The sequence below is a fragment of the Ophidiomyces ophidiicola genome (assembly GCF_022830035.1).
Source record: "Ophidiomyces ophidiicola strain CBS 122913 chromosome Unknown scaffold_22, whole genome shotgun sequence".
In the NCBI taxonomy this organism is placed as follows: Eukaryota; Fungi; Ascomycota; class Eurotiomycetes; order Onygenales; family Onygenaceae; genus Ophidiomyces; species Ophidiomyces ophidiicola.
Window position 1 is genome coordinate 17,455 of NW_026054662.1, and position 22,833 is coordinate 40,287.

The following is a 22,833-nucleotide window of genomic DNA, read 5'->3' on the forward strand; positions in this document are numbered from 1 at the left end:
CTGCCAAAATGCTGTCGAAATACCTTGCCGCCACCCTGTTTGCACTTGGAACCTCTGGGCTTCTTGTAGTCCCAGAGGCCAAAGATATTGCCCATTCTAAAAGCGGCCACCGGATGAATCTCCGCCTACAATGCCACGAATGTCCCTTCCCTTCTGTCACAGAGAGTTCTGGTATTACTTTGAATGATGAATGGGATAGCTGGCTTGTGAGTTACTATTCTCTTTAAGGCCCATTGGAGTGACTTCAGAATTTGACTGACAAGGCCGATTGTTTTTCATAGTCTCTTAATGTCACAACCAAAGGCAATGTACTGTCGGTGAACGACCACCCTATTTTCCCCGTTCCCCGCGAACCAGTCCAGCTTGAGGCTATCCTCGTGCGCCAGTCAGATATGATGACATCTCAGCCAGTTCCTGTGAGCTATGGTTTAGAGTTCCAGCCCGTGAAGATCCCAAACTCGAATACCAATATGATGGTGTTCCATTTCACTGTTCTCAACCTCGCGGGCTTTCCTGTACCCGTTTCAACTGTCTATCTGCCCACCGTGGTATCCCCTAATGGAGATCTCCTTCTTCTCAAAGATAAAGCGGATGTTCTCCCGATGCCGATGAAATCATTGAGACAGTGCCGAAGAAACCGGAAATGTCTAAAACATCTCATCATTGCTCGCATTCGTGCCTTTATTCTTGCTGCGAAACATCGAGCACTTAATATTGCGAAGACCCTTTCTTTCAAGGGATGCCATCACAAAGGACCAAAAACCAGCCACCTGCACCATGAGAGCCCATCCCATGAAAATATGCAGCAAGATGGAAATAGCCATGTCCACCATCACCATAAATCCATGAAGTTCGCTAACCGCTTCTGCCACATATTGAAAACTATCGTTCTTCCAGGAGTTATTGGCCTAGTCGCCGGTATCATTCTTTTGATATTCAGCCTCCAGCTTGCATGCGGTATTGTTGCGGTTCGAGCTTTCTATCGCCAGCGTCGCGAACAACGTGTTTCGGACCAAGAACGAGGAGACGACGTAGAGAAAGAAGCCTTGATGGACGATGAACAACCGCCCCAGTATAACGAGGCGGACTACGGGAAGATTACTCTACCCGCTGAGAAGGAATAAATTATTGGGAAAATAAACACATCAACGATGTTGCAATACATTCAAAGAGAGTACAAGGTTGGCTTGCGATTAAATTGTACAGCTGGATGCCTTTGATTTGTTTTATATGTTATTAGGGTTACAGGTTTTGCGTATTTTCTTCGCTCTCTCATCTTTAGTATATCCGAAAGCTCGTTGTATTATGGATAATCACTATTTGTCAAACGTCTTTATATCCTAGTCTCTCTACGCCTAAGTCTGTGTGTGCTATTTCCGGTGTACGTAGTAGCGGAATATCGTATCCCCGAGTCCGGCGCCTGAGTCTCCGCTGGGCTGAGTGGCGGAGGGCGTTCATGTAGGGGAGAGCAACAGACACAGCTCGCGATATTCATCCCAGAGTGTATCATAGTTTTCGCATCATGGCTTGAAATATCGAGAAGTTTGCGGTTTCTGCCCTTTCTTTTCATATAGACAGGTTGCATTTTATGATGTTATTCGACTCCTACGACGGAACCTCGATTTCCTAACCTCCCATACATTCGCAGCTTGCTTCATACTGGCAGATAAGTCGGCGGGCGATACCATTTTATGGCCATTTTATACGCATCATTAAAATCATGTTCCAGCTCTCGTCTCTTGTTCAGAAGGCCCAGTCACTTGTCGATTCCGCCAACTTCGCCTTTGTTACCAGCACGCCTCCAGATCGCAATTCCTCGAAGGGATCATTGTTCCGTCAACAATTCCGACTCCCAGATTCCCAGAATCCGCTGCAAGAGATTACAGCGGAGCTTGTTCTACCTATTCCTTACTCTTTTCCATCAACGAATTCCAGTGCTTTACAAACTGAACGGTTACAAGGTGCGGGGCGTCCAGGGAACACATACGAGGGGAGGTTGCACCTAAGCGAACGATTCCTCTGCTTTTCCACGCAGCCATCGAGCTTTTTGCAATCCGCAAGCTTTAGCACATCCTCGACATTTACTGGACAGACAAACGGGACCGGTCCATCAGGGAACGGGTTCACCATACCGCTATGCTCTATACGGAGAGTAGAGCGATTGAATAGCCTTGGTCATGTGTTTTCTCTTGCATTGACGACGTGGAACGGGGCTCTCACTAAGGGAAATGGCAAAGATACACATACGACGCCTCAAAAGTTTACCCTTCATCTTATTGGGAGCCGCATTTCTTGCGAGCGGTTTTGCAATGGACTGAAAAAGGGATTACGAGAAAGCATGAAAGAAGTAGATAGCTTACGGGGTGTTGTTGCAGAGTGTCACTCGGAATATATGTTTACCGCTGCGAGAGGAGGTAAAGCCAAGGATGCGGCTGAGCCTGAATCAACGCCGAGGGAGCCACCCGACACTGGCCTAGGTTTGGTTTTCAGATATCCTGGCGATGCACGAAAGCTCAGAGACCGTAGTAAGATGAGGCTGTGGGGAGAGTACTTCAAAGGTATGCCTGTTACGCCTCAAGGATTCGAACCCGGTGCTAACGTTATAAAAACTTTAGAGAATGGTCGCAATGCAACAATAATCCGCCAGCCTACGTTTCATAAACTTGTTCGTGTGGGCCTCCCAAATCGATTACGCGGTGAAATATGGGAAATTACTTCGGGATCTTTTTATCTCCGACTGAGATCTCCAAATTTATATGAAGAGACATTAGTCAAATTTTCCGGCAGGGAATCTCTTGCAATCGATGAAATAGAGAAAGACCTTAACCGCAGCCTCCCAGAATACCCTGGGTTTCAGAGTGAAGAGGGCATTGGACGACTTCGGAGAGTATTGACAGCTTACAGTTGGACAAATGAAGAGGTCGGATACTGCCAAGCAATGAATATCGTTGTTGCGGCTTTATTGATGTTAGTGGCCATACTACCTGTGAATGCAACATATGTTAACTTCTATAGCTACATGTCTGAAGCTCAAGCTTTTTTCATCTTATCGGTTCTATGCGACCGCCTTCTCCCAGGTTATTATTCTACTACCATGTACGGAACCTTATTAGACCAGAAGGTATTTGAATCTCTTGTCGAGAAAACAATGCCCGTGTTATGGGAGCATTTGGTGCGATCAGATGTTCAACTTTCAGTCGTATCTCTTCCCTGGTTTCTCTCCCTGTATATTAACTCAATGCCCCTTGTGTTTGCTTTTCGTGTTTTAGACGTATTTTTCCTTGAAGGTCCAAAGGTATTATTTCAGGTAGGCTTGGCAATTTTGCGAATTAACGGCGAGGAGTTGCTGGATGTTACGGATGACGGCACTTTTATATCTATACTTAAATCTTATTTTGCACGGCTCGACGAATCGGCTCATCCGCGATCGGAGAATTCGAAACTTCGCGCTATCACTCGGTTTCAGGAACTCATGGTGGTAGCTTTCAAAGAGTTTTCTGGAATAACCCATGCTACTATCGTTGAAGAGAGAGCTAAGCACAAAAATTCAGTTTTGGATAGTATAGAAGGATTCGCTAAGCGAACCTCTATTCGAAATCTAGGACCAGAAAGCAAGAAACTGAGCGTGAACGACTTAGGAGCGATTTACGATCGATTTTATGAAATTCTCTATGATCGGCAACAGCGGACAAAACTCGTTGAGGAGGAAAACCGACGAAAAGAGAAAGAGAATAGGAAGAGTTCTGCTCGTTACTCAGTCATGGCTTCAAATGTCGACACTCAAGTGGGCCGAGTAGGACTCGGCCCGAGTCCTACACATATGGACTATGATGGCTTCCGCGAATTCCTAGCTGTCACGGCAAGATGGGCTGTTGCTGACTCCCCCCGCTCCTCACATAAAGAATCGTTCTCAGATAGGGACAAGAGCCCATATCGTGACTCCAGTATTAGAGGTAGCACAAAGTCCTTCGACAGTGGTAACTACCGAGAGCCTGCTGATCATGACTTCATTCGGAGACTCTTTGCTAAATGGCGTGTTGAGACGAACGAGGGGCTCAGTCTTCAAAATGTGGTGAATGGACTGGCGCAGATAAAAGGGACTCCAGATATCATGAACACTATCAACTATTTTTTCAGTCTGTATGATGATGAGGGGACTGGGCAGGTCGATAGAGAAGGTATTCTACGGATGTCAGAGGCCCTTTTATTCTTATCCCGCCGTGGATTCGAAGGGAGGCTTATTTCGACTCAGTCTGAGGAACAAGATCATATGTCAATACGAACAAGAAACAACTTAACACCGGAAGAAAAATTCTTAGGAAGCGTCAGTGACTTCATTCAAAGATGTTTTGAATATGCAGATCCAAGCCATCCTCAAAATAAAGACAACACCGTGGTGGGTGATCTCGAAGAAGCAAATGCTAAACTTGATGCTTTCAGCATCGGCGACGATGACGATGATTTCTCAGACTTAGGTGACGACAAAAAAGGTCATGTCGCCGCACCACCATCCACAACTACTCATATACCTCCTTCAGCATCAGATATTGCACCAATTCATCAGGCCAAGCGAGCTAGTGAGACGGCTAATATCGCTCTTGATCCGGCCCATCCACTTCATATCACTCTTCCAACTTTCCGCATGGTAATACTGGCTGATGAACTACTTGAACAATTTTTTGAAAATTTCTTCCCGCAGTCATTTCACCTCTCTGACCAAAGCATTTCTACGTCTCGGTCGGCATCCCTTTCCTCAAATCTTACCACTTTCGCAAATTTGGGGACACGTCCTCCCATCGCTCAAGTAAGTGGTACGGCCACGGTTGCCGGTGCATCTGGCGGCATCGTACCACCCGGGCATAAAGGACTGCGCGGTGTTTTAGATAATATCGTCTCTGACGGTATGCGTATGGCCGCCGAAGTCAAGAAAAGAATGGACGAAGCACAGCGCGAGATGGAGCGAAACGCACTGGGTCGAAATACGGAAGATGATGAAGACGAAGATGATGATGATGGACTGTATGATGGGCGCAAACGAGATAATAGGTCCATTCATATGGCGAGAGACAGGGATAGAGATCTTCTCGAAGGCGCTGAAGCTATGAGTGTCAAAGAAAGGGATGAAAAGGACCAACTTCTGCCATCAGCTTCATCGCCCACGGTCAGTGGTGACGAAAGGAGACCAATTACTGGCGGTGTCAACAAGGTAGAATTTGATTCTTAAAGCATCACTACAGTATGGCCCCCCTCCATGACTATTGTTTATTCGGCACCTGTTAGGGGCCTTGATGTTGCGCATAACATACCAGGCATCTGAAATTCTAGTTGTTTCTATCTGCTTTATATATGTATCCACTATGTAAACTTAATGCTATGAGCGAGTGAGTCCTGGGTTTGATGATGGAGCCATATTGGCACGATTTAGAGTATTTAGCTGGGGTCGCTGGCTTGTCGGAGCAATTCATGCCTTTGCTTTGGTTTTTTCCCGCTAAGTCAAATACTTTTTAGTATCACAATAGACATTTTAGATGACTTTGTATGCTATTTGACGCTGAATGAAAGAAAACCTAGCAAATCTTTATAAGCAATACGGGAAATATAGCAGAACTTCGTTCTCACGACGACAATACCGGCTGGCCTCCTAAATTTGCATTTTAAAAGTCTCTGTCCCACGAAGTTGGGGTCTGTGCCATCACTTTTTTTCAGAGCAATGGAGTTTACAAAAAGCCCAAACTCTTTAGGAACTACTGCTTGTTTGTTAAATATATATATGTACCATTCTATACTCTGTACTTCTATGCGAAATTTTGTTGGCTACGTTAAACATTACCTACCAAATACACAACTATATGTAGCATTCAACAATGGTAACGAACTATCTCATCTGGCAAAGTTTTGTGGTTGGAATTATGAACAACAAAATAAATAGTAATAAAATGTTAAGTGGTATGATGCACAGAAACTATTTCATATCAACTGGGTAACTAGATTACTGAAAAAAGATTTCCGTTTCTTTTGTTTTTGCCGATGGTATGGTAGTAAGATTTAAGATGATAGTTGAAAAACAAGCCGAACCGAACCAAAAGTGGTTTGCTGAAGACGAAAAGGGGGGAAGAATTAAAAACCCAATAATTAGCACAAGAGAAACCATTAAAAGCCAATAACAGAAATTCAAAAAGTAGCCTCCTTTGCATAGTGCCCATGTATCACCCTTATTATATCAAAATGAAACCAAGTCACTGTCATAAGAAATGTCGAAATCATTAACCGTAAGTCTTCCATAATCCAACATTACCCTAAACCCGAGACAGGCGAAATGAACTGAAACCGAAACAGTAAACATTAGCCTCCCCTTTAGTTAAAATCCTCCTCAGTAAAAGATAAGGGCCTTTCGTGTCGCAAAACTGTCGTAAAATCATAACTAAAAACTCCCATTCGATAGAAAAGGAAGAAAAGTATTCCAAACTCAGTATTTTCTTTAATCCTTTTGTCCTTCATTTTCAATTAGTTCAACAACTATCTGGCTTCTTTCATACGCAGGGTGCTGCATGCAAATCTTCACCGTCCGAGGCACGGTACTAAATCCAGTTGACAGACCAAGCCCGTTCATCCCACCGCTCAGAGTTGCAATGGATGCAGCATCATTGAAGTTGCCGGCAATCGATGATAATGCCGACTGAGCCGAACCTCCAACTGCATTGCTGCAGTTTCCACCATCGTCAAGGAGTGACACGTTTTTGCCGGCAATAACTTGCCTCAGACGGCCATTCATTGCATTTCGAATTTCAACAAAATCATCGTGGAATAGGATGAGGAACTTTCCATTGAGGCACGCGGAATGCGCCCTCCCGACAAATTCCATAACCACACTGCGACTTACGTCGCCGTGCTTATTGACGTAGACAGCACATTCTTCAAAAGCCACCAAAAACTCACTCTCGCTGAGACGGAACATGCCTAGCGGGCGAAGATCCTTGATTCTGTTGGAAATTCTTGTGAGGTGTGCCTGAGCTTCGGCTTGATCAGATCGCAGATTGGGCACAGACCATGGCTGCTTCTTGTCGAGTGTTAGAACCTCAACTCCTCGCGCAGTTGAAATGGCAAGAGAAGTATGGAACAAATTAATGCTATAACTATCCGCTGGGATATAAAATTCGTCGTACTCGCGGAAAAAGTCAGTATTGCCTCTACGTAAGAAGCGAGATTTAGTGGACGATGTCTTCTGAATGACGGGCTCCAAAACCTAAAGGGTTAACGTCAGTATGAAGGAATGATGGAAGAGGAAGAAGTACATACTTTGAAAGTCGAAGAAATGCCATCGCGTTTCTTATAGAATACGAGAGCGCGGTCCTTCATTCGACCGGCGGCGAAGAAGCCTACTTCTCTGTTGCCGGATAGTTTTTGTGGAGCACGTCGTTGCGAATCATTAGGAGGGGCTGCGCCTTTCTCCACGCAAATGGCGTCGAGATGATAGGCAATTAAAGATTTATCAGCAATCAACAAGAAAAGATTAAACTCTTCGAATACAGCAATTTGAGTTATTCGCATCATTCCGATGACCTATTGTGAAAGTCGTCAGCATTCTAGAGCTCTTGTTGGTGATGAGTCATTTTACCTTTGTCCATCCACGAGGATTATTGTATTCGGATATGTAAACACCGTAATCAGTTCCAACCGCGCACATTTTACGGTCGCTAGGCAAACGGAACACGGTCGCGCAGTTTACAGATGCTCTGCAGACTGGTAGAGGACGTGACAAATTACCAGCATACTTGGCCTCGACTTCTTGGATCGCTCTATCCAACGGTGTACCGTGTATTGCGACACTTTTTGGCGCAACAGCCATCTCGGAATAAGCAAAAGCTGAATCCGATAAAACGCGCAATCTGAAGGGCTCTGCATTTTGTGCGTATAGAGATGCCGCATGCTTTGTTTTTGCCTCTCGAATCTTTTCACACCATTCACGCCGGTTTTTAGCTGTATTTGCATATAGAACAAAGACTTCTGGTCGTCCAAGGTGCCGGATCTTGAAGGGGTACAAGATTTTATCATCCTTGGGCTGGTCAATTACTGTGTTGGAAACTATGGTCTTGCCAGAGTTAACGGAAATTCCGGAGCTGGTGGAGCTGCTCGTGCTCGCATGGCTCAGCATTCCTGGTCCACTTCCAGATTTTTGAGGCGCAGCAATGACCGTTATTCCTTTGACAGCAGACTTCATGACAGGGTCATCATCTGAGCTTTCAAGAATCAGTAAGTCCATGGGGATTGGCAATTTAGATACATCATAAGTTTCGTATTTGACGGACTTGGTAACATCCCTATTCGTGACAATCTTTGCCAGTACAAGATAGTGGTCGAATAGAATAGCACGGGTGTCGACCCAATTGAATCGTTTAGTTCTTGGTCGCTGAAGGTCTCCTTGGTAAATTATCTCGCGGCCTAGATGTTCCAAATTCAATTCAACAAGGTGTCTCATTTCAGGGCGGAGTTGCAGTTTTGCACCAAGTTCCCTCAGGTCAACCTTCTTGGTCATCTCGCCGACTTTGTTGTCACAGTCCATTGCCACCAACCTGATTTCCTCAATTGCTTGCCATAGATTTGTTTTCTCTTCACAGTCTTTGGCCATGTTCTTATGCACAGTAGACAAAAGTAGCGTGTATCGCTGGATACGCGTAATGGGGGATTTCAAATAAGTGTCCCAGTTTAATCTGTTAGACAACTTGTTTTCTCTTGCCTGCTTTAAGAATTGCTGGAATAATAAATTTGTCTCCGCTTCGCGTCTGAAGAGGTAGTTGGCATTGGGAAACGTAGCAGCATAGTCAATATAGGCAGCTTTAGCCTTTCGAATCCACTCCCGGAAAATATCGCTGAATCCTACGATAAATGGCCCCTGTTCCTTTTGGCGATATTTGAGTTGGGCGAGAAGGTAGTTTTCATTGACTCTCTTTACCGCATCCACCTTGCCAAAAACATCCCTCAAGAACCTATCTCGCCGCTTAGGGTGGATAGTATCAGATGCTGCGAGATGGTCTCGGTACAGTGTTCGCAGTACGTCAAGCTGCGAGATAAACGAATCCTCTGTAGTCACAATTTCGTGCAGATTGTTTTGCAATTCAATATCCTTCTTGGAATGTGTTTCGAACACATCTTTGCCAATTTTGTAGAAAGTTGCCCAGTCCTCGAGTTTCTTTTGTGGCTCCATAACATGTGAATGCAGATTGATCTTCTTCAAGGTTCTCATACAATGATGAGAATAACATCTGCCAAAAACTTCAGTTTCTACTACATGAAGCCGAGATGAATAACAGCCCTGGCCAGTAATCTGCCACAAGACACCAGATATTGTCCCACTTCCAAATTTGACCCATTCCTCATCTTCAATCAGGGCACCAGCATCCAGCATGCCCTTTACAACGCGTGCTCCAAGGGTTTCAGCATCAGCGGTGTTCATAGTTGGAACTTTATGTGTGAACAAGGCCACAATGGCATCCACAATGGCCTGCTCTTTAAGGTCTGTTTCATCTTCACTCAGATCTCTCACCCAGGCAGCAATGGCACTTAGTGCCCAAGGCTCAGTACACCTTCTGAATTGTTCTGTTGACAGTTTCGATGGGCTAAATTTTTTACGCTTCCCAGCCGGGATTGCTGGTAGGTCTATGGGTGCCGAAGGAGAGGATACTGAAGCATCGTAAGCTTGTTTCAATTTAACCTTATCAGCATCAGTCTTGGACCGAATAATCGGATCCGTCCGGGGTGTAGCAGTATGCCCAGTGAAGGATGTTGATCTCGGGACTGTAGACCCGGCATTGCTTTGAAGAACGTCTCCGGGTGCTACTGGATAATACCCCTCTGGATATTGACCGTAGGGATCTGGGTGAGCATGATCATGGGTTCTATAAGTCCCAGCAGGTATAAGATGCGGTGCTAAATTGGTATTCACAGGTGGCGGGGGCAGAGGCCGACCAGTCATCCCCGGGTGGAAAAATAGGTCTTGTGGTTCACCTTCCTCTGGGGTGGCGCCAAATGAATTGGACTGAACGGCTCTGCCTGAAAGAGTAACCTCATCACCATCATCAAAGCTTAATCTTCTAGTATTAAGCGATGGCTCGGACAAACCTCCGGTCCCAAAAGTATCCACTCGAGCTATTGGGGCCAAAGAAGGGAAAGGGTGGATAGAGTCATCATCAATATTAGGGTACTCATAGTCAGAAACATTTGCGCTGTCTTCCGTTGATCTATTCGAGCTTCGATGGGAGCTGGACCTTAGTGCAGATTGATTAACAGTGGAGTCCGCGACAAAAGTTTCGCCATATTGCATTTGCGCATTGTGACTTCCACCATAAAGAGCCATATCATGACGGCGATAGTCCCCATCGCTGCTTGACCCAACAGCATCGGTGGGCGATAACCGATAATTATGCTGTGATGAATACGGAGCTATCGTTGATGAGTGTGTATTTCGTCTTGCGCGAAGGGCCGCCTCTTCCTCCTCAGCCATTCGTAAAGCCGCCAGCCCAGCGGCTGCCTCAGCTTCACTGTCATCACTATACGCAGTATAATTGACATATTGTCCTGTGCCAGTTGCACTAATATCCTCATGCCCATTCGTGTGGCTATGTGTAAAATCGGGGGAGACACGGAGGCGGCCTGGAGAGGTTCTCGAAGTTTCATCCCCCTCCTGTATAGAGGCTTGCTGTTGGATTGAGTGCTTAGCACGAGAGCTGTTGCGCCTAGTATTTGTGGGCCTTCCTTCCATAATCGCGGCTTCAACCTCCTTCATGGTATCTTCATAGCTTATTTCATTCTCGAACCTAGCATTATATGCACCTGGCCTGCTGGGATGAAATATTTCAGAATCGATTGGGGGGCCTGGCAATGGGCGCGCCTGTGGGTGGCGATTCTGGGTATCAGCACGTCTTGGGGATGTTGGCTGGGCTTGGTGGAGTGGGGGAAGTGGTGCGGGAGTCATTGAAGGCAGTTGAGATGAGACTGATAGCGACAAGGGCCTGTTGCGGTACGGTGGCTCTTCGTTCTGTGGGCGATAAGCGGGGGGTCGCGGGCCCGAGTCATTGGGGCTTGTAGCATGAGGGGGAGGATTAGGTAAATGATGCGGCTGCTGGAAAGTTCTCGGATAAGTGGCATTGGAAGAGTTACTCGATGTTGAGGAAACAGTGGAGGGGAGAGGAGGTAAGGTAGAGTAGTTGTGATTAACGGTTGATACCGGGGAGGTCACTAGATGCTGCGAAACACTTGGTGAGTATCCGAGAGATGGGTGCGCGGGGGGATTGGAGGTTTGAGGCGAAGGGTATGTATAAGGTGAATCGTGCGATCGCATGGGCATGGGTCGTGGATTATTTTGGGAGTGGGACTGAGATGGTTGGTATTGGAGCTGTGAAGACTGCCCATATGGGTGTGGTGTCTGAGGGGTCTGCCACTGGAAGTTCGGGGACGGCTGGGAGGGCTGGTAAGAGCTTGTCGGAGACTGGTATGCCGCGGGATTATACTGTTGGTAGGGGTAGCTTCCATATTGCGTCATGCTGGTCGCTGAGAACGCTTGGGGGTTATATCTCGACTGGGACGAGGAGGGCGGCGATGGTTGCGTCGCGAACTGCTGCGGGTTGTAGGAAGATTGATTTGGCGATAGGGACGAAGTCGGCTGGTACTGATGCTGATATCCAGACATCGCTGAGCCATGCGATGAGTTTTGGCTCATCACAGAATGTTGAGAACTGCCGACAGAAAACTGCGAGTGCCTTGAGCCGTGAGTACTTTGCGAGCCGCCTCCGCCATATGCCGACTGCCCCCCGCTCCGCCCAGTTTGATTGTGCGATCCCCCGCTTCCAGGTGTCTCGTGAAAGTAGCTTGCATCATCGCCGGATTGGTAACTTGGAGTGCGTCGCAAAGCGGGTTGGTTTGGCTGGGCAGCAAGTTGAGGAACAGATGAGTATTGGGTCTGCGCATGGGACGGCGATTCAGAGCTGCCGGTCTGGCTGTAAAAGCGCTGTTGGATGTTCTCCTGGTATGCCATTGCGCGACAAAGAACCGCAACCACCTAGAGCTGCATTAATATGGGTTTGGGGTCTCAGAACAGACGAGCTCTGGAGAAATTTTCAGAAAAGAACGAAGGACGCGTGCGAGTTCGACATCGATTAGGGCGAGTTGCCAAGCAATGGAAACGAGCCACAGGGATAGTTCTAGCTGGCGTGGGAGGGGGTTTCGCAGGGCGGAGCTAGAACGAATGATTCGCGAGCCCACGATCGTTGGTGGCTTAAAAAGTAGCGCAGGTTCATTTAAGGAGCGGACATGGGTGGAAACGAGCGAAACGAGCGGCCTCAGCTGAGATGTGGTGCGCCAGCGAGTTAATGACGGGACGCTGCGAGGTTCCATCGCCCGCGAGCCTCCTCCGCCGCCCAACAGGGCCTAGCGCGCTTGGCTGACTAACCCCCGCAGTTCTTATCTAATCTGCTTGTTTTAGGGGCATGTCAGGGCCACACGGTGGCATCCTAGGAATAGATTCTGTCTTGAAGTATAGTACATTACAGATGTGCTAGAGATTGATATTAAATGTCTACCTTGCAAAAATACAGCAACGGCCCAAATACCAACTGCATGAATTTCAATATTTAGAAGTATAGAAAGCCATCCGTACATCACAGCTGATGCCAGAAAGACCATACGCCCTTAGTAATGGAGGACAACAGATATTCACGACTATGAATGAAGGACATATATAAGGCGGAAATGTACATATATATATATATATAGCCAGCACATCATTCGTCGCCGTCATACTCGTAGTCAGGATTGGGTTCGTAGTCTCCCTTCCAGTGATGTTCTGGCTCGACCCTTTCTGGCATGACATATCTGGCTGTTAACGCGAACCGAAGCTGTCCATTTGGTGTTACGGAGTGCTAGTGATCCATTAGTTCCGATTTCATTGGAAAACTGACGATTCCAGCCCTACCTCATAATATTTCTGCAGGTTGGCCCCATGCATGACAACCATGTCGCCATGATGGAGCTCCAAGGAGCAAAACGGGCTTGCTTCCCGTCTCCTATTCCTTCCCCGCAAATGTGCTAGTCTTTTCCAATATTCGTTACGAGATATTTGCTGACTTTCGTACCGGATTTTAAGCTCGCGCCGCTCAGCCTCCATTGAGCAACTGGGTAGGACAAGATCTTCCATCTCGAAATTTTTGCTGGTCTGCTCTGGTACTTTAAAATACTTCTGCTTTAGTCGCACGAGCATCGTCGCTTCCACTCCGAGTGATAGTGTCGCAATCGTCGGCCCAAGTGTGTCTTCCCCGTCATCATGATACTAAAGAAAGTCAGACATGTCGAAATAAACGGCACAAATTAGCTTTTATACATACATTAATGGCCATCTTTTCAAAGTAGCCAAGTGTAAGCAGCTCATTAGGTCGCTGGAATTCGGCAGGAGGCACGGTCTTTCGGACAGCCCAGGTAAGGCGTCCAAGGGCTTGAAGTAAAAAAGGGGGAGTATCCTGAAACGATTTCGATTCTACCGCAACGATATATTTATATGGCATACCCTAAAATAATATAAGTGACAGTCTAAATGCGGGGGCATACATGCAACCTACAAAGTTAACAGCGAAATGTGAGGTCAGAGTATTCTTGACTGTTCGGTTACGGCATCAGCAGGCATATATATAGGGGAGTATAAAAATGGGTACTAACCAACACTCGCCTTAAGCTTGTGTCGCTTCAATCCAATGTCTTGCATACATAATTCTCGAAATAAAAAATTAGGGCCGCCATCGGCACAGTTGACGGTGTTATTTGCAGCAAAATGAGATAAGATATTGCCCATCCCCAAGTCATAAGTATCGACACGATAGTTCTTGAGGTACTGAATTTTCGGCCGGATTGCCAACTTGTTGTTGGCCGGATAACGATGGCCGACGGCGCCCATTTCAAATTCAGAAAGAATTGTCCTTAATTCGACAGGATCAGGAGTATCAAAATAAGAAAACCCACAGCCTTTATCTTCTAAAGGACAAACCCAGCCATTCCAAAGTGTTCTGGCAACACATCTTTGGCATTTTGGACACACAATCCCTTTCCACATGACACGCGCAGTTCGAGAATATTTTCCATCTCGAGGAAACGTTTCAAGGAGATTTGGTACCAAACTATGCTGAGGCACTATTGACCTTAAACTTTGGGATCTCATTCTCAGGAATGCTGGAGCAAAGGTCAATTCTTTCGGCGGCTCTCCTCCTTTCAAAGTCCAAAATTTGGGACAGCTTGGCTGTAAGCACATCCACCCTTCATCATAAACTTTGCGGCTATGGGCATTACAAAAGTCACAGGCTGGGAGTTCAGGCGGCACAGCATCAGTACGTAGATTTATGGGGAGTGGCTCTTCGATATCCTTCGGAGCCCACCAGCTTTTAGATGTGAGAGACAACTTCTCCAAGCGTACTTGCGCCCCCAGTCGGCCATCAATTCTTTCAAACCAGATATCGGTAATCCGAAAAAATTCAGTGACATTGTATCGATAAGGCATCTTCGTTTCGCAGACAGTATTACGATCACCTATATACAATCAGCCTGGCATAAATTGAGTATCTCGTTATTTAGAGTGTCTTACCAATAATAACACCGACAGGGATATCATGTTCCCAGTTGAACCTAAGTGCTGTAAAAGCATGGTTCCTATCATCAATATCCCTTTTAAGAACGAGCCCGCCGTTTTCTTTCGAGCAACCACCGCCCCTAGAAACTAGTCAGCCATCAAATATTTTATTATAATTCCAGTATTAAATGTACACTCTGGTAATTACAACTTCATGATCTAGGTATGCCCTTTTACCAGAATCGCCGTCAATGAGCATACCAAATGCAATGCCGTCCAGGTGATAACATCCACCCTGAGTCGAGCGGAACCATGGTAAAGAATCGCATAGCTCAGGACGGTGAGCTGCCCATGCTGGTGGCACGCCGAATGGCTCTGGTCGTAAAGAGTTGTCCTCTAAAAGTATGATAGGCGGAGCACTTAGTTCAGAGGAGTACCGACGAGGTGGTGGATAACTAAACACTAAGCCCTCATCTTCATACACATCGAAGTTTTGAGAATATAATGATTGCTCAGTTTTGTCGTGTGCTGGAATAGTCAGTTAATAGCAGACAGTAGTAACGAAGAAAACTTAGCATACCCTTCCGCCCTCGTATCTTAGTTATGCCACCATTTAAGGTAGGATGCTTATTGTTGCCATTTTGGCTAGTAGCACGAGTTATTGCCATGGGTCTCGCGGTTAAATTGATGAGATATAAATTGCGACAGGATATACTTTGCAGAAATTGTAAACCCTTAAATAATAGATAGCTAGCCCAAAATGTTGCCTTCAGGATTGACGCCGGGAATGGCGTTGTAGCTCTGGTATCTGGAAAGGGTGAGTGGATACGGATAGTTAGTTAAAAATACTGAGAACGGCCTCGAAATGCGTGAACGGGCTAGATAAATGAGGAATCGAGCTCTAGGAATCGTAAAATTCCAGGATCTCGCTGGAATATATATAGACATTGCGAGAAATACTGGCTCCCACTAATGATGCTTGCGGTGATAGAGCGAAAATATCGTGAAAGAATGAAGATGTTAATAAATCGCGTAGTAGGAGGTATAATGAAGCAGGACACAACAGTGAATATGACAAACAAGAAACGCATGATTAGAACAAAATATCAACAGCACGTGATATTAGGAGTTTTCACAGAGCTCAGATAATGTCTTGTATGGAGATAATTTGCACCATGGTATAATGTTTAAAGCCATCAGTCCGATCACGTCAAATAATATGATGGATCTTTGGCCGAAGAATAGAACAATGTACGTGTTAGGAGAGAAAGCCACTGACTTGTTATATATTCAACTATGCGCGTATATTCGGGTTGCGTGGCACCCGCGTCGATAAAATATTGTCTTTATAGAATATTAGCCCGTATTTTCAGCCGTAAGCTGTGTCTCTTTATATTCGGCAATATAAGATAAACGATCCAACCAACCAGCCCTTTTCGAAAATGGTTGGTATGAGAAGCATCGTTTGGCCGTTAGGTCTTGAACAGAAAATGGAAAATTTGCGAAGATTGTGAGAGGGTGCCAAAAGTTCCAAGAATTCGGAAAGACGACGATGACTCGCATTATGCGTTCGTCGGCCATGGTTTGTACCCGGAGCTTCCATGTTTTTCTTGGTGCTCACATACCCATGGTGAGTTTTGCCATCGTCACTATGATGCTGCTTAGCTAAGCAAATGGAAGCCAAAGGGTTTAAATAGTAATTCTAGGTAATTTTCAATTTAATTTGAGAATCTGATATTGGAATGACGGGAGGGAAAGCCGTTAGCCTAAGCATTCAATATGGCCAAGGGGTGTAAGAAGTCTTGGCAAGGGCGGTTAGCTTCCGATTCTGTCTTGACTCTGTACTCCGTAACCACACCTCATCAAATTATTAAGAACACCAGTTCTGTATATTTAAGAAGAGTGTAGTAGCCACCTTTGCATGGTATGGCCGTGGAAATAGCCGCTGAGCAACGGCAGGCCATCTTGTCCATCCTATCTGGAGACCCTCTTAAATATAGCAAGAGTCACTGTCCAGCTAGCTGTCCGGTTTGTATGAAATATTATATTGCAGGCTTAGAGCAGTTATCGATATGCTAGTATGATTGTTATACGTCTCGTATGTAGACCTATTTTAACCGCTCTAGAGTTTTTAGAGTTTCTGTAGGGTGTAATTCGCTAATATAGTCATTATCCATATTGAAGCTCATAGTATTTTCATTAGCATTATCTAAATATCTTTGTCTTACAAAGAAGACATCTCTATGACCTTTGTTTTGGTTATAACGAGCGCCTCGAGGTTGATTGAAACTGCGAAAGAGTAGTATGTAGACATTAGTCAAGGTAATAGTATATTGTAGCAAGGTTCTGTTAAACTTGGTTTTTTATGTGAGGTTTAGATGATAGAAGGGGAAAAAGAAGCCGCCCAGAGAATACTAGGGATTTATAGGTCTCTGTGCAGTAGTGGCAGTTGGAAATATCCTATAAGCATGATAATACAAGGGAAATTAGAGCTATATCAAGGATGTTTTCGTCGAAACATTAACTGGAAGCAAAAAATTGTGGATTAACAATACTGAATTGTTGGTAGTTGCAAAGTAGTGAATGAAAGTATTGTGACGAAAGTAAAGATGTGACGAAAAAATGGTGATAAACACAGTAACTGGTAACTAGATTTAGGAGTGAAAATTCGACAGGAGAGTGATTTCAGAAGAGATAGCACTGGATCCAGCAATCAATGCCAGTGAGGATCTAAGAAGTAGCCTGGAGATGTACCACAGCCTCAAAAGGTTAACCGCAAATTGTTCTGGATGTGAACCAAACATCACGCAATGGGCGGTGGGTGGAAAACTCAATAGGGGGTTATCGAGTTTTAACAGAGGGCTATGACAGGCCTCTCAAAGATCACGTGGCGACGTTGCCCAGTTCTAGTTGTGGAGCTGATCATAGGGCGGAATCCCTCGCGAGAGTGTGCATTTGGGCGGGAGAGAAGGGTGGGATATGATATGCCCTGAAACCTGAGATGCTGTGCTCGAGTGAGCTGAATCTACTTTGTATAATTATCTTCGTCCAAGTCACTGTTAGAAATCACCAGCCGCAAGCTGAACCTCACAATGCCACCCGGACCTCAATATGAATTTCGTCTGCTGCCACCGCCCGGGAAAGAAATTCGCCGGCCGACGCCGTCTGACCCCGCCCCGTCCTGCAATCCACCCTTATTCAACGATGCGATGAGTGTGCGCACCACAGTATTTATCGAAGAACAAGGATGCTCTGCAGAATCCGAGCTCGATGAAGACGACCCTCGCAGCTGGCATTGGGTCATGTATGACACGCAATCGGACCAAAAGGTCCCCATCGGAGTCATACGGCTTGTGCCGCCACCTCATCCGCCACATGAGACCCTCTTGGGCAACGGAGGTGAAGACGAAACCCGCCCAAGCGCAGGAGAACACAACACGCACACGGAGCCATATGTGAAATTGACAAGAGTTGGACTATTGCCAGGCTATCGAGGCAAGGGTCTCAGCCGCCAGCTGATGGATGTTTCCTTGAACTGGGCGATAGACCACCCGGAAGATGTGGTCTCTGCGCTGGGTAAAGACGCGGAACCTTGGACTGGACTTGCCCTGGTCCACGCGCAGGTCCAGGTGGAAGCATTGTACGCACGGATGGGGTTTGTGACGGATAAGAGTATGGGGGTGTGGGACGAGGAGGGAATCTCTCACGTCGGGATGTGGAAGAGATTGGATTTATCGCAAAAGACGGGTTCTTGAATTAGTTATCGTACGGAGTGCGGAGTATTAAGGCGGCTCTTCAACTGGAATCGAAAACTTGTCGCATAAACCCCAGACTAGCTGTTCTTGATCCCACATTCGAAGTATCCCAATTCAGCGGTAATAATAGCCATATCCTGCTCCGCTCCCATGGTTTCGGGCACTCCGTCGGCCTGTTCCCAGCGTGTTGGCTGTCGCGCGCTCCGGCCACGCCAAGACCACCGAACTCTCTCGTTTCGCCGCAGAGTATGGGCACCAATCACACCGGGGTGGCCGCGCTCCACCGGCCTGGGGCCAAGAGGCGGGCATAGTCGTGGATAATACCGAACCGATCTACCAGCCCATGTTGGACCTCGGGCCCAAGCTCGGAGGAGCTCTTTTTGAGTGACTCTGCGGCGGCTTTTGTCCTACCGTGGCCCGTCCATTGTTGTTTGCAAGTAGTTGCCTGGCGTTGTCCTTACAAAGATCCGCAATATTTCATTTGCCCCGATGGTTTTCCACGCTCCGAGCTGGGTGGGCCAATTGCCTGCGATTCCTGACGATGTTGCGATCTGTGATTTCATGCTCGATGAGAAGTATGGCCGGCATGCGTTGTCGTCGTCGAAAGACCCGTTCACTTGTGGGATGACCGGACGGACCTACTCCGCCGAAAAGGTAGCAGAACGCGTTGACGTCCTTGCCCGAGCACTGGCGAAGGAGTTTGGGTGGCAGCCAAACAAGGGCACGGAATGGGAGAAAGTCGTGGGTATCTACAGCTTCAATACCGTACGATATCCCGCCTCCGAAAATCACCCTGCGGAGAGAGTAGGCTAACATCACTCCGGCATAGATCGACTTTCTTGTCCTCTGTTGGGCGATTCATCGATGCGGCGGCATTGCATCCCCTGCCAATGCTATGTACTCTACCGATGAACTCACCTATCAGTTGAAAGATTCTGGTTCCCGGAGCCTCTTCACCTGCATTCCCTCTCTGCCTGCTGCTTTGGAGGCTGCTGCAAAAGCAAATATACCCCGCAATCGGATATACATCCTTGATCTCCCGGCGCAATTTGCAGGACCCGAGAAAGGTTTGGAGGGGATGAAGACCCTTGAAAATTTAATCACCGAGGGATATTCATTGCCGAAACTGGAGAAATTGAGATTTTCACCAGGGCAGGCCGCCAGGCAAACCGCTTTCTTGTGCTATTCTAGCGGTACTTCAGGCTTACCGGTGGGCACCAGCACTAAATATCCAAGCTGGTTGTAATGAAATGCTGATAATTTTTCAGAAAGGTGTTAAAATCGCACATCGCAATGTCATTGCCAACACTCTTCAAGTACAAACATTTGAGAAGGAGTATAGATCTTCGTTGACACTTCCTGGCCAAGCTCCGTTCACGGATATATCGCTTGGTTTGCTGCCTCAAAGTCATATATACTCACTTATTGTTATGTGCCATCTCGGGCCATATCGCGGTGATCAGCTTGTCGTTTTGCCCAAGTTTGACATCAATCAATATCTCGATACAGTTGAAAAGTATAAAATAAGCACCCTTTATGTTGTGAGTTTCGAGAGCCATTCTTATATCATACCTAGCCGTCCGCTTATTCGATTCCAGGTACCTCCTATCATTATTGCGATGTTGCGAAATAAACAATTATGTGATAAGAGGGATCTCAGTGCAGTGAGAGCCATATTTACGGGTGCAGCTCCATTGGGCAAGGAGCCTGCGGACGAATTGCAGAGTTGGAAGCCTTCTTGGTCGATTCGACAAGGCTATGGTATGTATCGCAGCGGACAACCCCTTTCTGCAAAGATTAACATGGCATAGGTATGACGGAAACTTGCACTGTAGTGTGTACCACAAGCTCTCATGATGTTTGGCTCGGTTCCTCTGGCTCCATTCTCCCAGGTTTTGAGTGTAAAATTGTATCGCCTGAGGGCGTTGAGCTGACAGGCTACAATGAACCCGGCGAGCTGGTTGTCAGGTCCCCATCCGTAGTGTTGGGCTATTTGAACAATGAAAAAGCAACGAATGAAACCTTCATTGAGAATGGCTGGATGCGCACTGGCGATGAAGCCGTTATCCGCGTTGCGCCAAGCGGCAACGAGCATGTCTTTATCGTGGACCGTATAAAGGAGCTGATCAAAGTTAAGGTGCGTGTATTCCCTGCTGTCCACGCGTCTTTGTTCTAATTAGCTCGTATTTCAGGGCCTCCAAGTCGCTCCAGCAGAGCTCGAAGCGCATCTGCTTTCCCACCCCGCGGTTGCTGATTGCGCCGTTATCCCTGTCCCCGACGACTCCGCTGGCGAGCTACCCAAGGCTTTCATCGTGAAAAGTCCTGCAGCAGGCTCAGACGATGCCGCGACCATCAGGGCCATCCACAAGCACGTGGAAGATCACAAGTCGCGGCATAAATGGCTCAAGGGAGGCGTGGAATTCTTGGATGCTGTTCCAAAGAGTCCCAGCGGTAAAATTCTAAGGCGTCTGCTGCGAGACAAAGAGCGGGAGTCCAGGCGCAAAGCTGGTGCTAAAATATAAGTGCTGATGTACGTGCGCCGATGTGACTTCACTCAAAGACTATCCGAGGTGAGGCGCAATTGTCATACTATGTATTCCTTTTGGAGATATTCTACAGATAGATTGTTCTGTTTTTACACAGAGGGTCGCGCCTGGCGTGAGCTACGTAGCTTAACTAGGTAGAAGGTTATTGTACGTTATTTCTTAGCTCTCTGTCCATGGCATTTCGATTTATAATCCACTTCCATAAACCACCATATAACCAAGCATTCCCAGCGATTCTGCCTTCTTCTAGTTTTATGTCAAGGTGTGTTCTTAATATACTGCTCAACTCGATTTTTTCATCCGGGAGCCACCCCGCGTTGCCCCTCTTTCACCTAAAATTCCATTTTTGAAAATCTTACACGGTGCGTTCTATAGAGCGACAAATCAACGATGCCGCAACCACCCCGTTCAAATGACCCCGACCCAGATGCAGAAAAAGAAGAGGTCTTCCTTGACCCTGCAGATGCCGCCGAAGAGATCCTGGCAGACGATGACCAACCCATGGAAGACGGCCCCGACGATGTAGACTCTGAATTCACCTTCCAAAATGATTCTCTCGCCCATTTTGATAAACATACAGACTCGATATTCTGCATTGCGCAACATCCCATACACCCATCTATTATTATCACCGGCTCTGGCGACGATACTGCGTACCTGTTCGACTCAACGCCACAGGACGATAGACCTTTACTGCCCAGCAGCTATGAAACTACACCGGAACTGAGAAAGGAGAGAGAGTCGCTTACGCCAATTATGCAGTTAGACGGGCACACAGATTCGGTCAACGCTGTTTGTTTTACAGAACCCAAGGGTGAAAGCGTGCTGACGGCGGGGCTGGATGGAAAATTAAGAGCATGGAAAGACCCACGTACAGCTGGCGCCCCGTGGACATATATGGGTGAAGTACAAGAAGTGCAAGAGATAAACTGGCTAGCAGCGTGTCCTGCGACAGAGGGTAGTTCAGAAGAAAAGCTGAATGTTGTCGCCCTCGGCGCAAACGATGGGAGCGTATGGGTATACCAGGTGAATACTTCAAGCGATGACGAGCCGTTGAATCTAATAGCGTCTTATTTCAATCATACGGCGTCCTGCACTGCCGGTGCATGGACTCCAGACGGTAATCTACTGGCCACAGTATCGGAAGACGCAAGTTTTTATGTATATGACGTTTTCCATGCGGCATCGGCTGCTGGTATTGCCTCCGCTGCTGGCGCGCAGACTGTGGTCGCCCTGACAGCTCAGGACCAGCGATTCGCCGTTGATGGTGGTTTATATTCCGTTGCTGTGGCTCCCTCTGGGACATTCGCTGTTGTCGGTGGAGCTGAAGGCCATATAAAAGTCGTCGGATTACCGCGCATTCCAGACCCCAAACAAGCATCCAAAAAGGGTGCTCAAGCTGGCTCGACTGGTGGTGGTGCAGGAACACTACTAGCATCGCTCCAAGCACAGCCAGACGGTATCGAAACTCTTTCATTCTCTTCCCCTCCTCTTAATCTGCTCGCCGCTGGCTCCGTGGACGGCTCAATAGTCCTGTTCGACACAGCGCACCGATTCGCTGTGAGGCGTCATATTCGTGGCGCACATGGAGAGTCAGCAGTGGTTAAAGTTGACTTTGTTCGAGATCCCAAGACTTCTGCCAACATAACGCCTGTTACCTCCGGCAGGCCATGGCTGTTAACTTCAGTTGGAATGGATGGCGTGGTACGACGATGGGATACACGTGGCGGAACTGCTGCAGCCGCGTTTGGCCTATTGAAGGAATGGAAAGGACACTTAGGACTTACTGAGAACGAGGAGGGAGAGCAAGCTGGCGGAATCCTGGGGTTTGTGCAAGGGGACCAAGCAGGTAAGAGGATAGTAACTGCCGGCGATGACGGCGTAGCATTGGTTTTTGAAGAGTAGAGTCTAAAAATCGACAAATTTATAA

At 46.9% G+C, this 22,833-nt stretch overlaps 7 protein-coding genes across 7 annotated transcripts; 5 read left to right on the forward strand and 2 right to left on the reverse strand.

Moving 5' to 3' along the window:
* Positions 1–8: 8 nt before the first annotated feature.
* Positions 9–1,124, forward strand: LOZ57_004886 (uncharacterized protein; the record flags this gene model as incomplete). Its single annotated transcript, XM_049253925.1, has 2 exons — positions 9–206; positions 282–1,124. The coding sequence occupies 2 exons, from the start codon at positions 9–11 to the stop codon at positions 1,122–1,124; spliced, it is 1,041 nt and encodes a 346-aa protein (XP_049106994.1).
* A 596-nt stretch (positions 1,125–1,720) lies between these two features.
* On the forward strand, positions 1,721–5,224 carry GYP2 (GTPase activating protein (GAP); the record flags this gene model as incomplete). The annotated part of the gene is made up of 1 exon (XM_049253926.1): positions 1,721–5,224. The coding sequence occupies one exon, from the start codon at positions 1,721–1,723 to the stop codon at positions 5,222–5,224; it is 3,504 nt and encodes a 1,167-aa protein (XP_049106995.1).
* A 1,254-nt stretch (positions 5,225–6,478) lies between these two features.
* On the reverse strand, positions 6,479–12,028 carry TUS1 (Rho guanine nucleotide exchange factor; the record flags this gene model as incomplete). The annotated part of the gene is made up of 3 exons (XM_049253927.1): positions 6,479–7,243; positions 7,297–7,560; positions 7,616–12,028. 3 exons carry the CDS (start codon positions 12,026–12,028, stop codon positions 6,479–6,481), a joined length of 5,442 nt encoding a protein of 1,813 aa, XP_049106996.1.
* Positions 12,029–12,773: 745 nt separating this feature from the next.
* On the reverse strand, positions 12,774–15,270 carry LOZ57_004889 (uncharacterized protein; the record flags this gene model as incomplete). Its single annotated transcript, XM_049253928.1, has 8 exons — positions 12,774–12,911; positions 12,965–13,318; positions 13,374–13,553; positions 13,605–13,642; positions 13,702–14,562; positions 14,618–14,742; positions 14,797–15,130; positions 15,183–15,270. The coding sequence occupies 8 exons, from the start codon at positions 15,268–15,270 to the stop codon at positions 12,774–12,776; spliced, it is 2,118 nt and encodes a 705-aa protein (XP_049106997.1).
* Positions 15,271–17,694: 2,424 nt separating this feature from the next.
* LOZ57_004890 (uncharacterized protein) lies at positions 17,695–18,357 on the forward strand (the record flags this gene model as incomplete). Its single annotated transcript, XM_049253929.1, has 1 exon — positions 17,695–18,357. One exon carries the CDS (start codon positions 17,695–17,697, stop codon positions 18,355–18,357), a length of 663 nt encoding a protein of 220 aa, XP_049106998.1.
* Positions 18,358–18,846: 489 nt separating this feature from the next.
* LOZ57_004891 (uncharacterized protein) lies at positions 18,847–20,879 on the forward strand (the record flags this gene model as incomplete). The annotated part of the gene is made up of 6 exons (XM_049253930.1): positions 18,847–19,161; positions 19,187–19,567; positions 19,626–19,898; positions 19,956–20,118; positions 20,169–20,494; positions 20,550–20,879. The coding sequence occupies 6 exons, from the start codon at positions 18,847–18,849 to the stop codon at positions 20,877–20,879; spliced, it is 1,788 nt and encodes a 595-aa protein (XP_049106999.1).
* Positions 20,880–21,293: 414 nt separating this feature from the next.
* Positions 21,294–22,808, forward strand: SQT1 (60S ribosomal subunit assembly or modification protein; the record flags this gene model as incomplete). Its single annotated transcript, XM_049253931.1, has 1 exon — positions 21,294–22,808. The coding sequence occupies one exon, from the start codon at positions 21,294–21,296 to the stop codon at positions 22,806–22,808; it is 1,515 nt and encodes a 504-aa protein (XP_049107000.1).
* Between the last annotated feature and the right edge of the window lie 25 nt (positions 22,809–22,833).